The sequence below is a fragment of the Maylandia zebra genome, linkage group LG2, assembly GCF_041146795.1.
Source record: "Maylandia zebra isolate NMK-2024a linkage group LG2, Mzebra_GT3a, whole genome shotgun sequence".
In the NCBI taxonomy this organism is placed as follows: Eukaryota; Metazoa; Chordata; class Actinopteri; order Cichliformes; family Cichlidae; genus Maylandia; species Maylandia zebra.
Window position 1 is genome coordinate 43,468,217 of NC_135168.1, and position 17,883 is coordinate 43,486,099.

Sequence of the window (17,883 nt, forward strand, 5' to 3'; positions counted from 1 at the left end):
CACATTATTAAAGGTGATATTTTTCATTCAGGCTAAATTGGCTTCAATACCAAAGAAATGTAAAAATAAAAATAGTACAACAAAGTACATCATTATACAAATACTCATAATGGAGGTTTGACATATCAGAATAATCAAATAAATCCAAACATGTCACAGTCATAAAAAAAATAGAAAAAGGCAAATACAGTACAGAGAATGCATTAGGAGCTAGATATTGAAGTGTTTGCTATGCTGTAGAGTTTACAAAATTCTACTAGAAAACTCCCAATACCAATGGAATATCAGATAATACAAAATGAAAAAATAAAATAAAATACAAACAATACAATGTCAACAACAACAAAAAAAATAAAGAGTGTGACATGAGAGTGTGTGTGCGTTCATACGGGTGCAATTTGCATGCAAATCTGCCTCAGTGTGACAAATGATGAAAGCAGCTACAGTTTGTGAATGAGTGTGTGCCACTGAATCAACAGAAATGGAGTGTGAAAGGATGATGTCACTGCTAGATGAAGTTTACAAAGCAAGCAAAATAACAGCTGTGAGAACAGGATGCTACTTTATCCTAATTAGTTTCATGTTTCTGACGTCCCGGCAAAATCAGGTTTTCTGTCTGATGGAGAAAGATGAAAAAAAAGGGGGAAAAGGGCTTTTGTTTGATGAGCTCAGCCTACAGCATATGGTCTTTATGTAGTGTTTGGTTGAAGTAATGGAGTGGAGGTGAAAGGTAGCAAATACAAAAACTTTTGTGCAGACTCAAATGAGCGAGTGATGAGCTGCTGTCGTGTGATGGCGGACCTTGGCACTGACCGGGTCCCTCTCTGGAAACTTCCTCAAAGGATAAATACTCCGATGGATCAGACAAAAGCACACATGCCACTACAAAAGCCAACTAGTAACCAGAACAATAACAATAATGATAATAATAACAATAAGAAGAAGAAGAACAAGAAGAATACTCAACCGTTTACTGTATGTTGTGACATTTTCCTTTTGCTCCTTTCGGGGAATAAAAACAGATCATTCAGCAGAAGAAGAACTGTGGTGGGTCGACACTGCACACTGTGTCTTTGAGTGTGAGGGGTGCAGGTTGTTAGCTGTGGTGCTAATCCGTTTTCTCCTAGGAGCTCCCATGGAGACAGCAGCTACTATGGTTACTGTATGCGCTGTGTCTCTGGTATCTGGTGTGTAACAGTCCAGGAGAAAGTGTGTGTCCATGCTGTTTGACGGCAGCCCTCGGGGACTCTGCAGGCAGGTTGGTAGTGACGGTTTGATCCCCGTGGTTGCTGATCTGAGGTCTGTTTTGGCTCTGTTCCCCCTTCCCCCTTTGGCCGCTGAAGATATGAAAGACTTCTAAAGCTGATCTGCAATCCGGCTCAGCTACATCAGGACCAAGCCTCGAGCTCCGGACTGAGAGGAGGTCTGACGTTTCAATTCGGGGTGGGATCCTGGTGCCTGAAGGGGGTGGAGTCCACCACTGTGTTGTCACTCAGGGGCGGAGCTCTGGTTTTGCTGGTATATGGAGGCTTTGTCCTTCAGCAGAGCCAGGCACAGGTGGCAGCTCCAGCTCCCTGGAAAACAGAAGCAAAGTGAGACAAGGCTCGAAGTGATGGAATCTCGGAGTAACTTGGCAGATACCAGAAGGCCACTAGCTGTTGTATTAGTCACATTTTTACAGCTCTCTCAGTTGTATCTAACAACTTCCTCTGAGTTTGCTACCCTCTGCTGTAAAGTGTCTGCTTACCCTCTGGTGGTTCAGTCATGGGTGGAGTTAGACAGTACATGTGGTAGCCTCGATCACAGTCATCACAGAACAGCAGCTGGTCCTACAAATACACAAAATTTCAATTTACTGATGAAATGCTCACCGCTCACGCTTTTCACTCCCCTAACCCTCGGCATTTAATAATTAGTTATTATTATTCATCTCTGGCTCTTCCACCGTGTGTCTTTTATCCCATGTTCCTCCCCTCACACCCAAATAGGCGATGGCTGCCCCTTCTGAGCCTGGTTCCGCAGGAGATTTCTTTCTATTAACCCTTTACAGCCGATCGGAGCGGGCACGCTCTGTTTTGCGTAACTATTTTTAAATCCCGGTAGCTCTGCAACCACTTAAGCTAGCACAATAATTTTTTTTGCATATGAAACTGGAGGAGTTGTACTTACATCTTATGCCATCAGCTTGTCCTAGGTCACAGTTTCCTTCCACATATAGCTTTGCAAAAACTGCATAAAAATCACTTGCAGCAACAAAAACATGATATTCCAGAAACACGCTTCGCCGATCCATCAGCTGTTTGTAACACTTCCTACGTCCATCAGCGCGAACTATCACATGACCGCATGACCTGCCCGAAACCGGAAGTGACGTCATTTTGCGGAAATGTAGTTTTTTACGATCGGGCCCTTATGAGCTTGTGTTTTACTTGTTATGTGTTTTAAAAAGTTATGTTTGAGTTTATGACTTTCTGTGTCGTTTCTGGGATGCTTAGGACTCATATTGCACTGCTGGAAATAGTTTATTTTGATGCATATGCTGTTATTTTGCAAATTTGCACTATAATATTTATTTTCGTTTTTCCTGCAGTATATAAAAATTGGTGTATTTCAAAAATAAAACTATGAAGACACTCAAAATAAATTTCCTGTGGTGGGAAACTAGTTTGTGTAACTTTTTTGTATTTACAGTTTTGAGGGATAAGCCTCTTAAATTTCTCTAACTAGAAATATATGTTAAAAAAACAAAAACGATTTTCAATTTTTTTGTAGTTTATTGCACTTTTTTGCAATTTATGTAATTACTATGCACCTAATGCAGACATATTATTAAAGTTTGGGCTATAATGGTTGTATTGATGTATAGCAACTTGAAATGCTCCCAAAAATGGCTCCACAGCATGTAAAAATATAATATAAACTCTGGCGAACTTGGTTCTATGGTAGGTCTTAAAGGGTTAAAAGGAAGTTTCTCCTACCTACTATCACCAAAGTGCTTGCTCATAGGGGGCTGTCTGATTGTTGGGGTATTTCCTATAGTACTGATGGTCTTTACCTTACATTGTAAGGAAGAGACACTGTATGAAAACTGAATTGAAGTAAGGAGGAGCAAAAGGACAGTTACTCTCAGAAACAGTCTCAATTTCTGTTTGTCAAAATAAGCTAAAAATTAATTAATTAATTAATTAATTAATTAATTAATTAATTAACAGACTTAAAAAATACTGGTGACCACCAGTGCTACCACTCAGAGGGTTAGGGTACCCCTTCCTAGTAGATAAACCTATGGTATCAATTTTAAAATCCTGCATTACATTGTTCTTGCTTTCACATTAACAAGATTTTCAGGAAACTTGACCTCACCAGGATTTCAACTGATCCGAGATTTTTAATAGCCAGCCCTAAGGTATCAGTTCGAAGCTCGTACATCACCTTGTTGAGTTATCGCATTCACAAGAAGAATATCCGATATCATTTTTATATGATTTTCTCTTTAATTGAACTATGAAATTCCCCACTCGTAGGACTAATAAAGGTATCTTATCTTATCCAATTTTTTAAAATCTGATATCCAAAGATACTGTTTATTTGGCCCAGTATGTTATGCTGGTGTCAAGACAGCAGTTCATCAATAAAGAAAATAAAGTTAATCACACCTACATGAGCCACTATAACAACTAATATGCCTTTGTTGTCCCTCTCAAACTCATTAAACACACTAAAAACAGAGTCGGGGGGACTGCAAGTCAACAAGCTGAAACTGAGAAGTGATGTTGCACTGTGTCTGTCCCACAGCTGTGACGCACAGAGTGGATGTTTGCTCATTAAAACAAAACGATTTTTAAAAATAGAAAGTTTAAGTCAAATAATATACCTTTACAATTTTCTACCATATTCTTAGTAAATCTTGCAGTGCATAGTAAATAAATATCTTTTTACAATTCTGGTAAAAGCAGCCAAAAAGGCAGTCAAGAGATGCTGGCTCCTTCCCGTGCCTCCCACTATATCAGAGTAGAAAGACATTGTGAATGAGATTTATGTAATGGAAGCTATTATGTTTTCAATAAGTCTTAAAAAAAAAAAAAAAGAGCATTTTTGTCAAATTATGGAGCAAGTGGGTCAGTTTTATTAAGCCTCTGCACCCAGACTTTGTTGAAATTTCTCCTGTTTAGAAACTTAGAGTGCCTGTGAGTGCCTTATCCCCCTTTAAACCCTGTGACGGATGTTTTTCCTTTGCTCCCCACTTGTTCTTTGTTCTCAAAACGTAAAAAGATAAAAGTGGTTTATATTTGGACATCCTGTTATTGACACACTATGTTGTACTCCACTTCTTGAAAATAAAGAATTTCAAAAAAAATAGACAGTCTTATGTGGATATGGTCAAAAAGAGAAGAAAGGGGTCACAGGCAGTTTTTTTAAACTTGTAACCACTACAGATTAAGGTTTTGGGGAACATTAAAAAAATAAAAAAATAAAAAAAAATAAATAAATAAATAAAATAAAATAAATAAATAAATTTTTTTTAAAAAGCTCACATCATTCTCGGAGGTGCCACAAACATTGCAGCATTTGCACTCGATGCACTGCCAGCGATAGGTCTTCACCGCAGCCATCATCACTGGTGTGAACTGCAGGCACGTTGGGTGGCCTACGCAAAGGAGACAAAAAACCCCAAAAACACACACACAAAACAGGTGAACAACAATGAAAACTGTGAGGAAGTAGTGTGGAAAGACCTGCAGGCATCATGATACAGAACATTTTAAGTTTAAATGGTTGTCTCAAGAAAGACCAATTACACCAAACAGCAGATAAATATCTGCTTTTAACTATATGTGTGATAACCAAGCCTAAAGGGACACAATGCGTTCATACCTGAGCGACCGCAGTCTGAACAGGATACCAACTCTTCTGATTGGCCGGTCTTCTGGTTTAGGGTGGAATCTCCCAGACAGAAGTCACAGTAATCGTTGGGCAGTGCCAGCCCATTGGGACCCTTCTTAGTAGCTGTGCAGGAAATAAGTGAAGAAACTATAAGAATCTGAACGTATGAAGGAAAGAGAACACTGCGCTCTTCTCCCAGGTAAGCAGATCAGCATATACAGCTTAAAAATGAAAGTTCCACATTTTCCAAGTACAAACCTGTTTGTAGCAGGCCTTCCAAAAATAACATTCATAATGATGATGCATTGAATTATGATTGAAACTTAAGTATGAGTGACAACTCACAAAACGCACTTCTTTTTATGTATATGATAACACGATTTCGCGTGCACAAAGGAATTTTTTTTTTTTTTTAAAAAGCAAGACCATGGATATGTTTGGGGGTTTAAAAACAGCAGACAAAGGAAAAAATAAATATGGATGATATGCTTTTAAAAAAAAAAAAAAAGGGGGGGGGGGGGGGGGGGGGAGCCAAAAGTCCCAACTGTGCAAGCATGTTTCAATCAGGAATGCCTCCAAATTTGGGATCTGAAATAATGAAAATCAAAAAATGAAAAGAGCAAGAAAAATTAAAAAAAAAAAGAATGAGAGAGAGACTTCCCTTGAACAAACACACACATGCTACACAGCATGCAACCAAACCTCCCTCCCCTCTTTCTCTCCATCTCTCTCTCTCTCAGCACTAGAGAGTGACTCACTCTTCTGCTCCTCAGGCTGGCGAGGAGTGGGTGGTGCCTCGATCTCCTCGCGGTCCTCGCCCTCCTCCTCTGCCAGGTGAGAGTGTGTATAGTGGTAGCTCAGGCCAGGACGGTTCTTGTAGCGCTTCCCACAAACTGACACACACACACACGTTCATACAAAAGTGTTATAGTTGTGGCAGCGAATTTTAACTACCGTCCAAAAAGGCCCAAGTTGGAAACAAGGTGGGCGTGCACCTTTCACCACCTCAAAACCAAGTAAAAACATTAAAAAAAACTAACTTCATTTCATATGATTAATTGTTGACGGACACGCTAGTAGCAGACTCATACAGCGAAGGAGAGCATTTGCACAGTGAGCTGGGGCCAACAGGAAGTTACAGAGCACACGAAGCAGTATCTCAGGGATAAGAGAGAGAAAAGAAAAAAAAGACAACGCATCCAGGCGAGCAACTTTTTCAACTTCTGCGTCGTCAAACTTTAGTTCCAGGTGGGATCTTTCAGATGACTCCATGCATGGAACAAGGCTCATCTTTGTCTTTTAAGAGGGGAAAAGCAAAAGCCTCTCTTGCTGACATGCATGGCGCACACAAACACGTTACACAGAAAGCTAATACTCACTGTCGCAGGCGTAAGGTTTATCCCTTTCCTCCAGCGCTGCAGCTGCGGCCTCCGTTTTCTTCTTGCCATTCTTGTCACTGCGGCCCTGAACAACAAATTGCACAGTTGAGACCAACAAACAGACCAACTTAAACAACACAACTTACTTTGCATACATCACCTTTAACGGTTTTGAAAAACAATGAGAAGTAAGTGCATTTCTGACAATTGGTACAGATCAAAATGTTTTGAGAAATGAAAATGAATTGAACATTTTGTGAAATTGGTTCACTGGAGAAATCAAAATTACAAAAATAAACTCTGACACAGGAGAACCAGCTGAACAAGAAAAGCCCCTTTCAGATAAATATGCCTTTCGATAAGAGTGTCAGCTTCATGTATCAAAAGCACAATGGCCAACCGTATCTGTGTCTGAATGACAGAACAGTGTCAGTCAATCAGACTAAAGAAGCCAGTGATGTTTCATATTGTATCTCTGAAGAGATCAAACAATATCCATGGAAAAGAAGTGCGTTTAAGAAAAACGTTAGATTGAGAACTATAAGCATTGCAACTTAAGTAGTAACTGTAAGCACTGTTGTTGTAAGTTGTTTTAATTCAGTTATCTATCAACTATCACTGTTTTAATTATGTAAGACAAATGATGAGCTGATTAATCAAATTAACTGTATTATTAAAAATGACAACATTGAAAACACATTACGCTGACTGCAAATAAGACAAAGGATGACTTGAATTATCAGCAGCTCATCTGGTCACGTTTTTCTTTTTGTTATTGTAAAGATTTCTTTATTTCCTGTCAGAAAGATGTAACATCAAATGTCGGCCAAGTTAATATTTTAAACATATCAGTTTAGACTCACAGTTGGCAATCCATCAGTGAAGAAGCAGAACACTAACCTTGGACTTGCTCTTCCCTCGCCTCTTGGGGGTCTCATCCTCAAAGTCTTCGTCATCCAGATCATCCAGGTAGTCATCATGGTCCAGCACTCTCTACCATAAAAATAACAGTCTAATTGCTTCTGCTTGTTAAAAAAAAAAAAAAAATCATTTGTGCCATTTTTGACAAAAAGCATCAGCATCGAGTCAGCTTTGGGTCTGACCTTACGGATGCGCCCAGAGGATGTGGTGGTCGTTGATGTCACAGGAGGCTCCACGGTAGCCGGATCATCCTCAGGGCCTCGAACATCTGCCACACCGCTCCTCCTGTCAAGGGGCTCTCCTTTCAGCAGGGCCTCCAAACTGCTGCCATCCACTGCTCCCAAGGCATCGCGCTTCAGACCCAGCTCCAAGTCTGCTACACAAACAAAGCAGAACAAAAATGCATACAACCACTACAAGTGTAACAGATAAACCAGTGTATAGAAGAAAAAAAAAAGAAAATAATTAAACTTATGGAATGTTTATTTAAATGGAAAAGTTGTTTCATCAGAGGTGGTACCTGGTTTGATTGGGGGAAAGGCCAGACGGGGATCCTCAGGGGGATGAGAACGCCGTTTCTTTCTCCAGCGACGGGCTGGGTAGGTGTAGAGCTGCCCTGGAGCTACGCCTGATGTGACAGAGAAACACCAAAAGCTGAAGTATATTTTAGTGAGATGACATGCTACACCCTGTATATCAGTTACAGAGATCATCTAAGGAGCTTGGAAAGAAAAGTGACTGGACTTCATCAACCTCTAATCCAAGAAGCTTCTTCAGTTCTTTGGTTCTTCAGAAGCTTCTCGGATAAGAGGTGAAATGTCTTCAAGAAACGTAAGGTCGTCCAGTCGCTTTGCTTTCCAAGCTCCTTGGATTACTATGACCTAGATGACTGAGAACCTACAAATACTTAAAGAAATCATCCAACACTACTTCGATACCTGCACTTCGGTGTCTCTTCTCCATCCAGATGTAACAGTTTGACTGGGCTACACCAGTCTGAGAGTCCAGGAAAGGCATAAGGATGCTGCGCTCGGCACACAGACGAGCATTATAATTATGACACTGCTCCATGGCATCTCTGTAATACTGCTCTCCAAGCCTGAAAAGTGGAAGTTGGACACTAACAGGTCAAATAACACAAATCAGAACAGACTATTAATAATCAACACTGAAGAGATAAGTAAAAATGTATCAGCAGCACCAGCAGTCCTTAAAATGTCTATGTTTAACTGTCTCATTACATTTGTTGTCACAAATGCTTTCGTGGTTTCCCTCCTTGGCTTGCTTTAGCTCAGATATCCCTGCACAGTCAATGGGTGTATCTCTAGCTAAAACTATCCAGAGCTCAGAGCCAGGCACAAGCTAGCAGCCTCAGTATGAGCAAAAGATCAATGCAGTTATGTGAAAAATTATGCAAGCAAGTGAAAAAGATATAAGAGTTATCTGGTTACGTTATTAACATACTGCAAACAACACACAGCAGAGCATTTTATTTTCAGTAATTTAAGTGAGAGAAAATCCTCTAATTAACTTCAACCTGGGGGACATTTTCAAGTTTAATTATCTCTTTATTATGAAAATAATTTGCATTGAAAAAAAGGTTCAGTTTGATTAATATATCCTGAGTTATAGTTCTTAGAAAAAAAAGGAAATGGTATTGGCAGGTCGCAGTTAAGGGAAAAATCAGCCAAGAAAATTGCAATCAGTGCTTCTCTAGTACTAAACCTTTTTTTCAGCTGCTATTTTTGTTACTTATCTGCCAAGCAAATTTTAGCTGGGTTTAACAGCATGACTATGCTCTGTAAAGAGTCGAGATAAAGTGAATTAAGACACATAAAAGCTTATTTTCACTTTAAAACAGTCTTTTTTGAATGACATGCAGCTGATACATGACTGTGCTATCACACAAACCGGCCTTGCTTGAGCTGCACAACAAAGGAGCTGTGAAATTACTGCAAACGGCACTACCGAACAACCTACTGCGACTTTGCTCGCATATTTCACCACAAACGTCTCTTCTACTGCTTTGCAATTACATCACAATTTAACTATTTTAACAGTAGTCAATGTCGATGTATCTAAAATGAATAATTAAGGGTTACTGCTCTCCTCATAAATCCACTATTAATTATGTTGAATCACAACAGTAAAACGATGATATTTTCTGTCTGGGGTCAATGTATTTAATTATTTACTTACGGGCGACACCAAACCAAGCCTAGTTTCATTTGAGCACTCAGCATTATCAGTAACGGTGGAGGGTGTCAGAACAAAAGGTTGATTGTTAGCGACTCTCGTCACAACAAAGCGCCCGCCAACCTGACAGGTTAAAGGAAAATTAACCCTCTTTCATCTGCGTGCGACTGGCTACAAACAGTTTAAAGCTTTTACACGTAAAACCACTTTAAGTACAATTAAGACTTGCTGAATTAGGCTTAAACTGAGGCTGAAATGCAGCTCCATAGCAGGGTTGATTCCCTTATGTTTCCCCAAAGCTAACAAGCTAACAGTAGCACGGAGGATAACGTTATCCTCTTGGGACAATTATCGTATTCAATACTGAAGATGCGATGTGCAATTTTTCTGCGCCCTGCCTTTGAAACGATGAATAATTAACTAAAAAAGCGCCTCTGTGCGGCTGCTAGTTTAACTCTCACAATAAATAAAGGTAAACTTACACTTTAACAACACTGTCGACGGCCGCCGCCATATTTGCTTATTGCGGTTGTGTGATGTGCCACTGCGCCTGCGCACAGATTCTGGAAACCGTTATTGCCTCCACCTGGTGAAAAACACGAAATGCGCATTTTACAACAAACTTCTCCGCACTTCGGTTCCGCTACACAACCATATTCGGGTAAGAGGAGTCATTTGTACTTAAGGTGACTTATAGACGAAAGAATATGAAACATGAGCAAAAATCTGATGCATAAAATACTAATAAGTTTAGAAAATGTGCCATGTGTTGAAATTGTGTGTCTCTCGACGTTTGTTTGGTTTGGGGGGGGGGGTTGGTTTTAGTTTTGTTTTTTTGTTTTTTTACTACAACCAAAGTTCAAATTTGTCAACAGAACAAGCATTTATATTTACTGTGAGACAGGGTTGTCTACATCATTTATTTTCAAAAGCTTCTATGCCAAAGGGAAAGCCAACATAACAATGCACACCTGCGTTAATGTGTGCTCAAAATAACTCTTGCATCATAAAATCACTGGTCATTTTAATGGCATTTTTCGACATTTGTAGCATCTGATTATAGCCCGCCCCCTGCCCCCCTATATTTTTTTCTTTTTCTAAGAGAGTCCATGGACTGTTTGATAAGGCCCTAGACCGTTTGTTGCAACAAACGGTTGTGGAAAATTTAACAATAACCTGCAACACATCCAGCGAGCTTGATTTGAAGTGGGTTTAATAAACACATCGCAATGTGTAGAGAGCACCCCAGTGAAACACTAGGACCATCTCTGAATTGTGGCCACCGCCCTTACATCTTATATACAGGGACACAGACAAAGAACATTCCACAAACTCTTACACATTGATAAGCAGAAGGAATCCCACTATCTGTTTAACGTCTCCCATTACAATGGCCTCACTGTGTTAACTGTTACGGATTCAAATATTGGGGATGGATACAAGAGGAAAAACCACAATAACAACACTGGTCCGGCCGGGTTGAGTCAAATGATGATTTTAATGATCACACGCGTGGGAGATGGACACCGTACCCAGACAGCATCAGATCTCAAAATGGTGGAGCATTGATCAAACTCTTATAGCCTCTAATGGCCCCCACCTTATCATAAAAGCCTAAATATTCACATGCTTTCTCTCACACAGCGCCTAAGCTACAACCATGGCTCCCTGTTTATCTGCTCCTGCTGAGATGGGGCAGAAAACTCCACTATGTTCTATTCTCTTCTAATCAGACAAATAAGGCGATGACTTTCTGCGAACAGTATTTCTTATAACTCAGCAGTATAATGCATCATAAAACAATATCATTCATTCACAATAAATCAGCAGTCTAATGTAATGCAAATCAGTTTAACAAATGCAATAGTTACCACCTTCTTCTAATTCAGGAGAATAATGCCAACTAAAACTACATAATAATTCACAAACTTTAATTAGGGGTCTAACATGGCATAAAATAATATTATAATCCCACACTCCCCCTGATGAGCTCTTTAGAATAAAGAGCTCACCTACACCCTGTAATCCAGTGTGGCCGGGTTCATTTCTTCTCACTCCTGAAGCCCTTTGTCCCCCTGTTGGGCGAACCATATGTGAGATGACCTCTGTGTTTGCGCAGTTCAGATGAAAGGAAAAACTATTATTACAACAATAGCAGGTACAGATGACACTCCCCAGTCCTCCCACAGTATTATTTTGGTGCTACCGTATACCCTTCAGACGTACTCAGACTAGAACCTCTGTCCAAGGAGCTTTTAGCCTTTATTTTATTGCTGCAGCTACCAGTGCCTTCCAGTTGGGTGATCCTCTGCTCTTCTTTCTTCAACCTCAGGGGTTAGACAACCCTTCAGTCGTTGCACAGATCAGAGGATTATTCTGCCCCGATTTCAAACAACAATCTGTGTGTCCTCGGGTCCTCTGTGTCCTGTGTATCCCCCAGAAAAAGGAACAGGAACGTGTCCCCCTTTGCCCAAGAGCCTCTCGAACCTCGTTGGTCTGGTGTTCCTGGATTTCCGCCAACCCCTTCATGGTTATTGCTGTGTTTATGGGATCCATCCTTTTGAGGTGACTAATCGGAGCCCAAACGCCATGACACTTGGACCCAGTTGGTGTCTCGGCAGTCACCGTGTCTGTCTCTGCTGCGAAGGATCCCCGTATATCTGTGACCTCGTCTGGTGTCTGTTCCTTTCTCTGTAAGAGACAGAAAACCAAAACACCTCTCTTCCTAGCTCTAATAATCTAATGTTGTTATCTACTGATCTTCTGGTGATTCAGAATTGGTTTAAAATATTCAGAATGTCCCAGGGACTTATTCTAATCATATCCTATGTGTGTGTAAGCGTGTTTGCATTTAGCCCTCTGCACTCAAGGCATTTCCTACACTTTATCAGTCCGGACCATCACGCCGAACGAAGCTTATGACCTTCAAATGACCGAGTGCCAACTCATTATAAGCACATTTGCAAGGTGTGTCTGAAAATTATTAAAACCACTAATTTTAACAAAAGACATCAAAAACAAATTAGCCATTTTTAATCCTAACATTTGCTCCCCAAAAATCATGTGTTTGCTTCCGCCTACTGTCCCACAGTTTCCTCTCCAGTGTGGTAGTCAGCTTCTCATGAACACAGGCATTTTATCTTCTAAACGCTATTCAGTTCATTTCAATAATTAATGCTTAAACATGGAAATAATGATTTATGCTTCTCACTGATTCTCTAAAAAAGTCCAGAAACCTTTTGGGACATTACTAGCCTATGTTTTACCATACCTAAGTTATTAAAAACACAAATGAAGTCATAAAAATGTTCATATAATCCTTGTTTGATGTTAAAACTCAACTTCCCCCCCCTTTTTTGACACATTCCCATGTGTCAAATCAACGGAGCTAGAAAATTAAAAGAAAAGGTTAGTGACCTCATATCTTAGAAAGTATGAGACCTTCTCCTATCCAGTGTCATTGCTCCAGTCCTGTCATCCTGTGCCAGGGAATGAAATCAATTTAATTGTCATGTTAGATCTGTTCAACTCCTGGCTCCGCCCAGAGCCTGCGTCCGCAGAATTGCCAAGAAACAAAACCTGTATTAATATGAACTTCACTTGAATATGAACTTGTTGACACAGCAAAGGAACATTCTCTCCTTCTCGAGGACAGGCACTGACTCCCACTTATCTCCTGGAGCCAACTGTCCCTTATGGAGACACAACATTGCAGCTACAAGGTTTTGCAGATTGTTAAGTTGATCTGTGTGTAATGCTCTGAATCAAGTATGAAATATTAAATGAATGTTGTTTAATCAACTGCCACTACTTAAAAGTTAGCAAAAGACATAACTGAATAAAAGATCACAAAGAATAGCATGATATCAGTGTTATGTAAGCGCGTGCGGCCTTCCATGCCCAAAGTCACTCCAGTCCATAGATCAGCCAAACATCGCGTTGACCGTAGCCTTTAACCCTTATTAACTTGAGCACAACTCTATAATGAGCAACAAACTGAAATATGTATAAAAATGATCATGGTTACACCTGCAATGAAAGATCATATGATTATCCAGACACCTGTAAATAGAAGATTAACCTGAGGTTATAACAATCACCGTAATACAAATGTTAATGTAATGTCAAAAGCTTCAATAAATGATCAATACAATGCTTGTTATATGATTCTGATGTAACAATAATGCTGATGCTAAAATAACAGTAAAACACCCCCTTTTTATCCCGTTTATAAACTTGACACATAAACGTTTATCCATGCCTCTTTTACTTTTATTTCCCCCTGTTTTCCCCTCACTGACCATAGCAGGGGAATCTGTTTTGATTCAGCCATGAATGCAGCTCACCTGATTCATCACTGAGCCCCACCGTCACTGGCGTCTGACAGGGTGGCGCTGCATATTCTTCCTTTAATGTCACTATTTTCAATCTGTTAATTAGAGTGCTTAAACATGAAGTAGACTACATCCACAACAAGTCAATACAGCTGTAAATGTGGCCAATTATCAATCTATTACCAATCAATAACAAAAAATAGCTTTTATTTTATGCATGCTTTTAGTCAACCACTCACCCAGAGGATCTCCAATCCCAGAAAATTTCTTCTCCTCATTTAATGAGTCTGTCCTCCTTCCATGCCCTGGTAACTGGTCCATCCAGAGCCATATCATCTCGAAATATACATACAACAAGCCAAACCACACGTTGGTCACACCAACCCTTTTCCGCCCTGAAGATGTCCAACATGGCGTCGGACATCTTAGTCTGGACTGTCAAAGGTGCCTTTAACGCTGACTGTTCCGACAATCCATTTTATAACATTTCCTGGTCAGATTTGACAATCTCTGCACCAGGGTTTTAATAGTTTTGCAATTTTCATTAGTTTGTATTTTTATTCAGCTTCGACTTCAGATTTTCAATTTTATATCAGTTGTAATTAGTTTTTACCAATTGTTTGCTAGTTTAGTCTAGTTTTTATTTTCTGAAAATCCTTAGTTTCAGTTATAGTTTTAGTTGTTGACAAATTTAAGTTAACGGGTCCAACCGAAGAAAGTCCAACTTTTTTGTGATCAATTAACCAGTATCAGCCTCTAACTGTATCTGGCCTAATCCCTAAAGTCCCTAACTCAATTTAACAGTGTCCAAAAAAGCGCAGATACCGTTCCAAACGGTAAAGTGGTGCAACCACTAGTTATTCTGGAGTGCCCCAAGCTCCACAGTGACCAACTGACTATCCCTCAAAGAGGACAAGGCCTAGACGTCCCCGACCTTGGCAAGCGTTACCTCTGAGCACTGCGCTTCTTAGCAGCCTCTAACTGCCGTCCTATAATAATTTATAACACTTTGAAACAGCAGTCAACTCCTCGAAACAAGAGTATGACTGAGGCAGGTGCAACTTAGTGTTCAATGGAGCCTCTAACTCACAAAATGACCAATTCCCTACCAAACTACTTGAGCCTCTAACTGCATTAAACACTTAGCAGCCTCTAACTGCATTAAACTCATGAGATTTTTTCATCAAAATCAAAACAGGCCTTCTCCAGTAACTTCAGTGAGTAGACTTTAATTTAATCATGTCCAATTTGGCACACTTTGGAAATAGATTCAACAGGTAGTGCCTTACCTTTGTATAAGCCGGCTTATGCCCACTCACGTCAGACCACTGGCTCGTGCCTGTCCGTTCGACAACCTCGGACCGTCCAAACCTCCAACTTCCACCCCAATACCACAGGACGTGCCCCCAAACTGTTACGGATTCAAATATTGGGGATGGATACAAGAGGAAAAACCACAATAACAACACTGGTCCGGCCGGGTTGAGTCAAACGATGATTTTAATGATCACACGCGTGGGAGATGGACACCGTACGCAGACAGCATCAGATCTCAAAATGGTGGAGCATTGATCAAACTCTTATAGCCTCTAGTGGCCCCCACCTTATCATAAAAGCCTAAACATTCACATGCTTTCTCTCACACAGCGCCTAAGCTACGACCTTGGCTCCCTGTTTATCTGCTCCTGCTGAGATGGGGCAGAAAACTCCACTATGTTCTATTCTCTTCTAATCAGACAAATAAGGCGATGACTTTCTGCGAACAGTATTTCTTATAACTCAGCAGTATAATGCATCATAAAACAATATCATTCATTCACAATAAATCAGCAATCTAATGTAATGCAAATCAGTTTAACAAATGCAATAGTTACCACCTTCTTCTAATTCAGGAGAATAATGCAAACTAAAACTACATAATAATTCACAAACTTTAATTAGGGGTCTAACATGGCATAAAATAATATTATAATTCCACATAATGTTCCACATGCATGTAAACTAGTGACAGGAGTGCTCTTACTATAGTAAAGTGATATTACTATAACTAATGTGATATGATTAAATATGTGATTAATAGATGAGAAAATAAATCTGCCACCACATTCCACCCTTTGTGATACCACAATTAAGAATTAAAAATAATTAAGTATCGCATAAAAACACATGGAAATTTCTTTTTTGTACATCAACACCATTGTGTACTCAAAGAATTCACAATGTGCATCTTCCCTATAGTCAGAAGGAAACAACAAATTCACATTTTATGGTCATCTTCTCTCCATCTAAGTCTCCACCCTTTGTTCGAAGGATGGAAGTTATATCATAAAAGAAAACACAATATGAGATGATATTGATCATCATTATCTGCAAAGAAAACTTCAACCTTAGTTACATCAAGCTGCTCTCTCATAAAAACCCATTGTTAAGATAAGGAAGTTTTTCAGTGTGTGATATATCTTCCCACTTTATAATTAAATCTCCCAATTTATTAACTGTTTCTGTAAAAGACCCTCATCCCCCATGTTATTAGGGATTGAGGCACACATGCCTCGCCAAACATCACACACAATCCTTTGTGCCATTTGCTTTGCCCTGTCCAGATGTTTGCCATCAAGGACAGTGAATATGTCTGAATCTGTAGGTACCACAAACATATACTAACACTGATGTTAGTGCTTCTCGAGTTTTAAAGTAAAACCCAAAAGTAGCCATGAATTTCCACACAGCCAACATATATCAAACACTTCTGAGCTACATTTTACAACAGAATTATAGCTCTTTCCTCTCTGTCTATGCAGTGTACTGTACTCTTTACTATTGTAGAGCCATCAGCCCGTTTAAAAGGTGTAAACCTTCTCAAGGGCATTTACAATTATCTTTACTGTTCCTACACCAGTGATTGGGGAAACCAAAACAACCACATTTAACTCTCTAAACCTCCTCGTTTAGGTGCTTCCAGCATGTTTGAGGTCTATCAAAATCCCTCAATGAAATGTGATGAACCAAAAATCCTATCTTTATGGTGTCAAATGTGTCAAAATTGAGTACACATGTCAAAAGAACTCACAACTGTTGTTACTATGTTTACTCAGACAATGAGGGCCTAATGCACTTACGCATCAGGAACTGACATGTGTTGCGAAATCAGTTTCACCCCGGTTCGTTTTATTCCTCGAAACTTCCAGAGACGGCACCGGAACTCAGTAGTTATTTCACAAAACCTTTATTCATCTTCATTTAAGCATGCACTTCTAGAAGGGAAGACGAGGCCGATGTCCCTCTGCAAAATCTTCACCCCTTTGTTAGTTACAGCCAGCTTTATAGAGGCGACCCTATCATAAAACCCCCATGGTGTGCTCCAAACTCTGTCTGTGTGTATGCACGAGCACATGAGTGCCTGTGTGTGCGCGTACCCGTATGCCTATGTGAGCGCACGTGAGTGAATGTATGTGCGTACCTGTATGTATGTGTGAGTGCACGTGAGTGACTGTGGGTGCGTAACAGTTAAAGCACTGTGGGTGTGTGTCTCTATGTACGTGACTCCCTGCCGGTCATAAAAGTCCATCTCCCTTCCAGACCACAGTTATCCAGTTACAAATGTTGAGACCCCCACCCAGGTATCCTCTGGGGAATTTCCACTCAGCATTAACTCCTCTTTGTCTTACTTTCACAGTTCAACTGGGGGAGGGTCTCCTAAAATCTACTCCTAAGTTCATGACACAGTCAGGCCTTTATTTATATCCAGGGCAGTGTCACTGTCTCACAATTCTATATCCTATCTAACACATTCCTAAACTCTAAAATAAGCTAAACATTCCTACACATGCTAGATAATCAATCTACCTACCCTACAAAATGCGCACAAGTTGCTGTAAAACTTGCATGCTATAACTACTCCAATCACTTTTACTCATGCTCAGAACTCTAACAGAGTTTGTGATGTTCGGAGAGTCATGTAAATGCATGTCATTTATAAAATGATTATTAACGTCACACCAACGACCACCTTAACTTAAAAACACACTAAGCTTTCCAGGGAAACTGATTGGCTGTTTAAGCAGGTGTTATCTGCATTCATTCGCTGATCCCTCTTAGGTGCCACAGAGTCTCACTCTTCAGTCGCTGAGTTGGAGCTTGGCACTCCCTTGTTGGAGGAGGGTGCTCTT

The 17,883-nt window shown here is 40.1% G+C and overlaps 2 protein-coding genes across 12 annotated transcripts in view; one reads left to right on the forward strand and one right to left on the reverse strand.

Annotated features, from left to right (window-relative positions):
- Window positions 1-9,981, reverse strand: dpf2l (D4, zinc and double PHD fingers family 2, like). Of its 5 annotated transcripts, none has more exons than XM_004545546.3 (11): window positions 9,863-9,981; window positions 8,123-8,283; window positions 7,705-7,812; window positions 7,367-7,557; window positions 7,164-7,256; window positions 6,264-6,348; window positions 5,643-5,777; window positions 4,876-5,007; window positions 4,536-4,648; window positions 1,748-1,829; window positions 1-1,574 (listed from the first exon to the last, which is right to left on the reverse strand). In XM_004545546.3, the coding sequence occupies exons 1-11, from the start codon at window positions 9,892-9,894 to the stop codon at window positions 1,489-1,491; spliced, it is 1,218 nt and encodes a 405-aa protein (XP_004545603.1). In that variant the 5' UTR covers window positions 9,895-9,981; the 3' UTR covers window positions 1-1,488. The 5 variants fall into 5 exon arrangements, with proteins under 5 accessions (XP_004545603.1, XP_004545602.1, XP_004545601.1 ...); XM_004545545.3 differs by having other exon boundaries at window positions 7,367-7,560; XM_004545544.6 differs by lacking the exon at window positions 9,863-9,981 and adding an exon at window positions 9,384-9,772.
- LOC101479509 (high-affinity choline transporter 1) overlaps window positions 9,926-17,883 on the forward strand; it is a 25,097-nt gene continuing 17,139 nt past the window's right edge. For 6 of the 7 annotated variants that reach the window (XM_076874636.1, XM_076874658.1, XM_076874637.1 and 3 more), the window contains exon 1: window positions 9,926-10,041. The gene's annotated coding sequence lies outside the window, so the exon portion shown is untranslated. The remainder of the gene's footprint in view (window positions 10,042-17,883) is intronic. The other variant, XM_076874656.1, reaches the window with a different exon arrangement.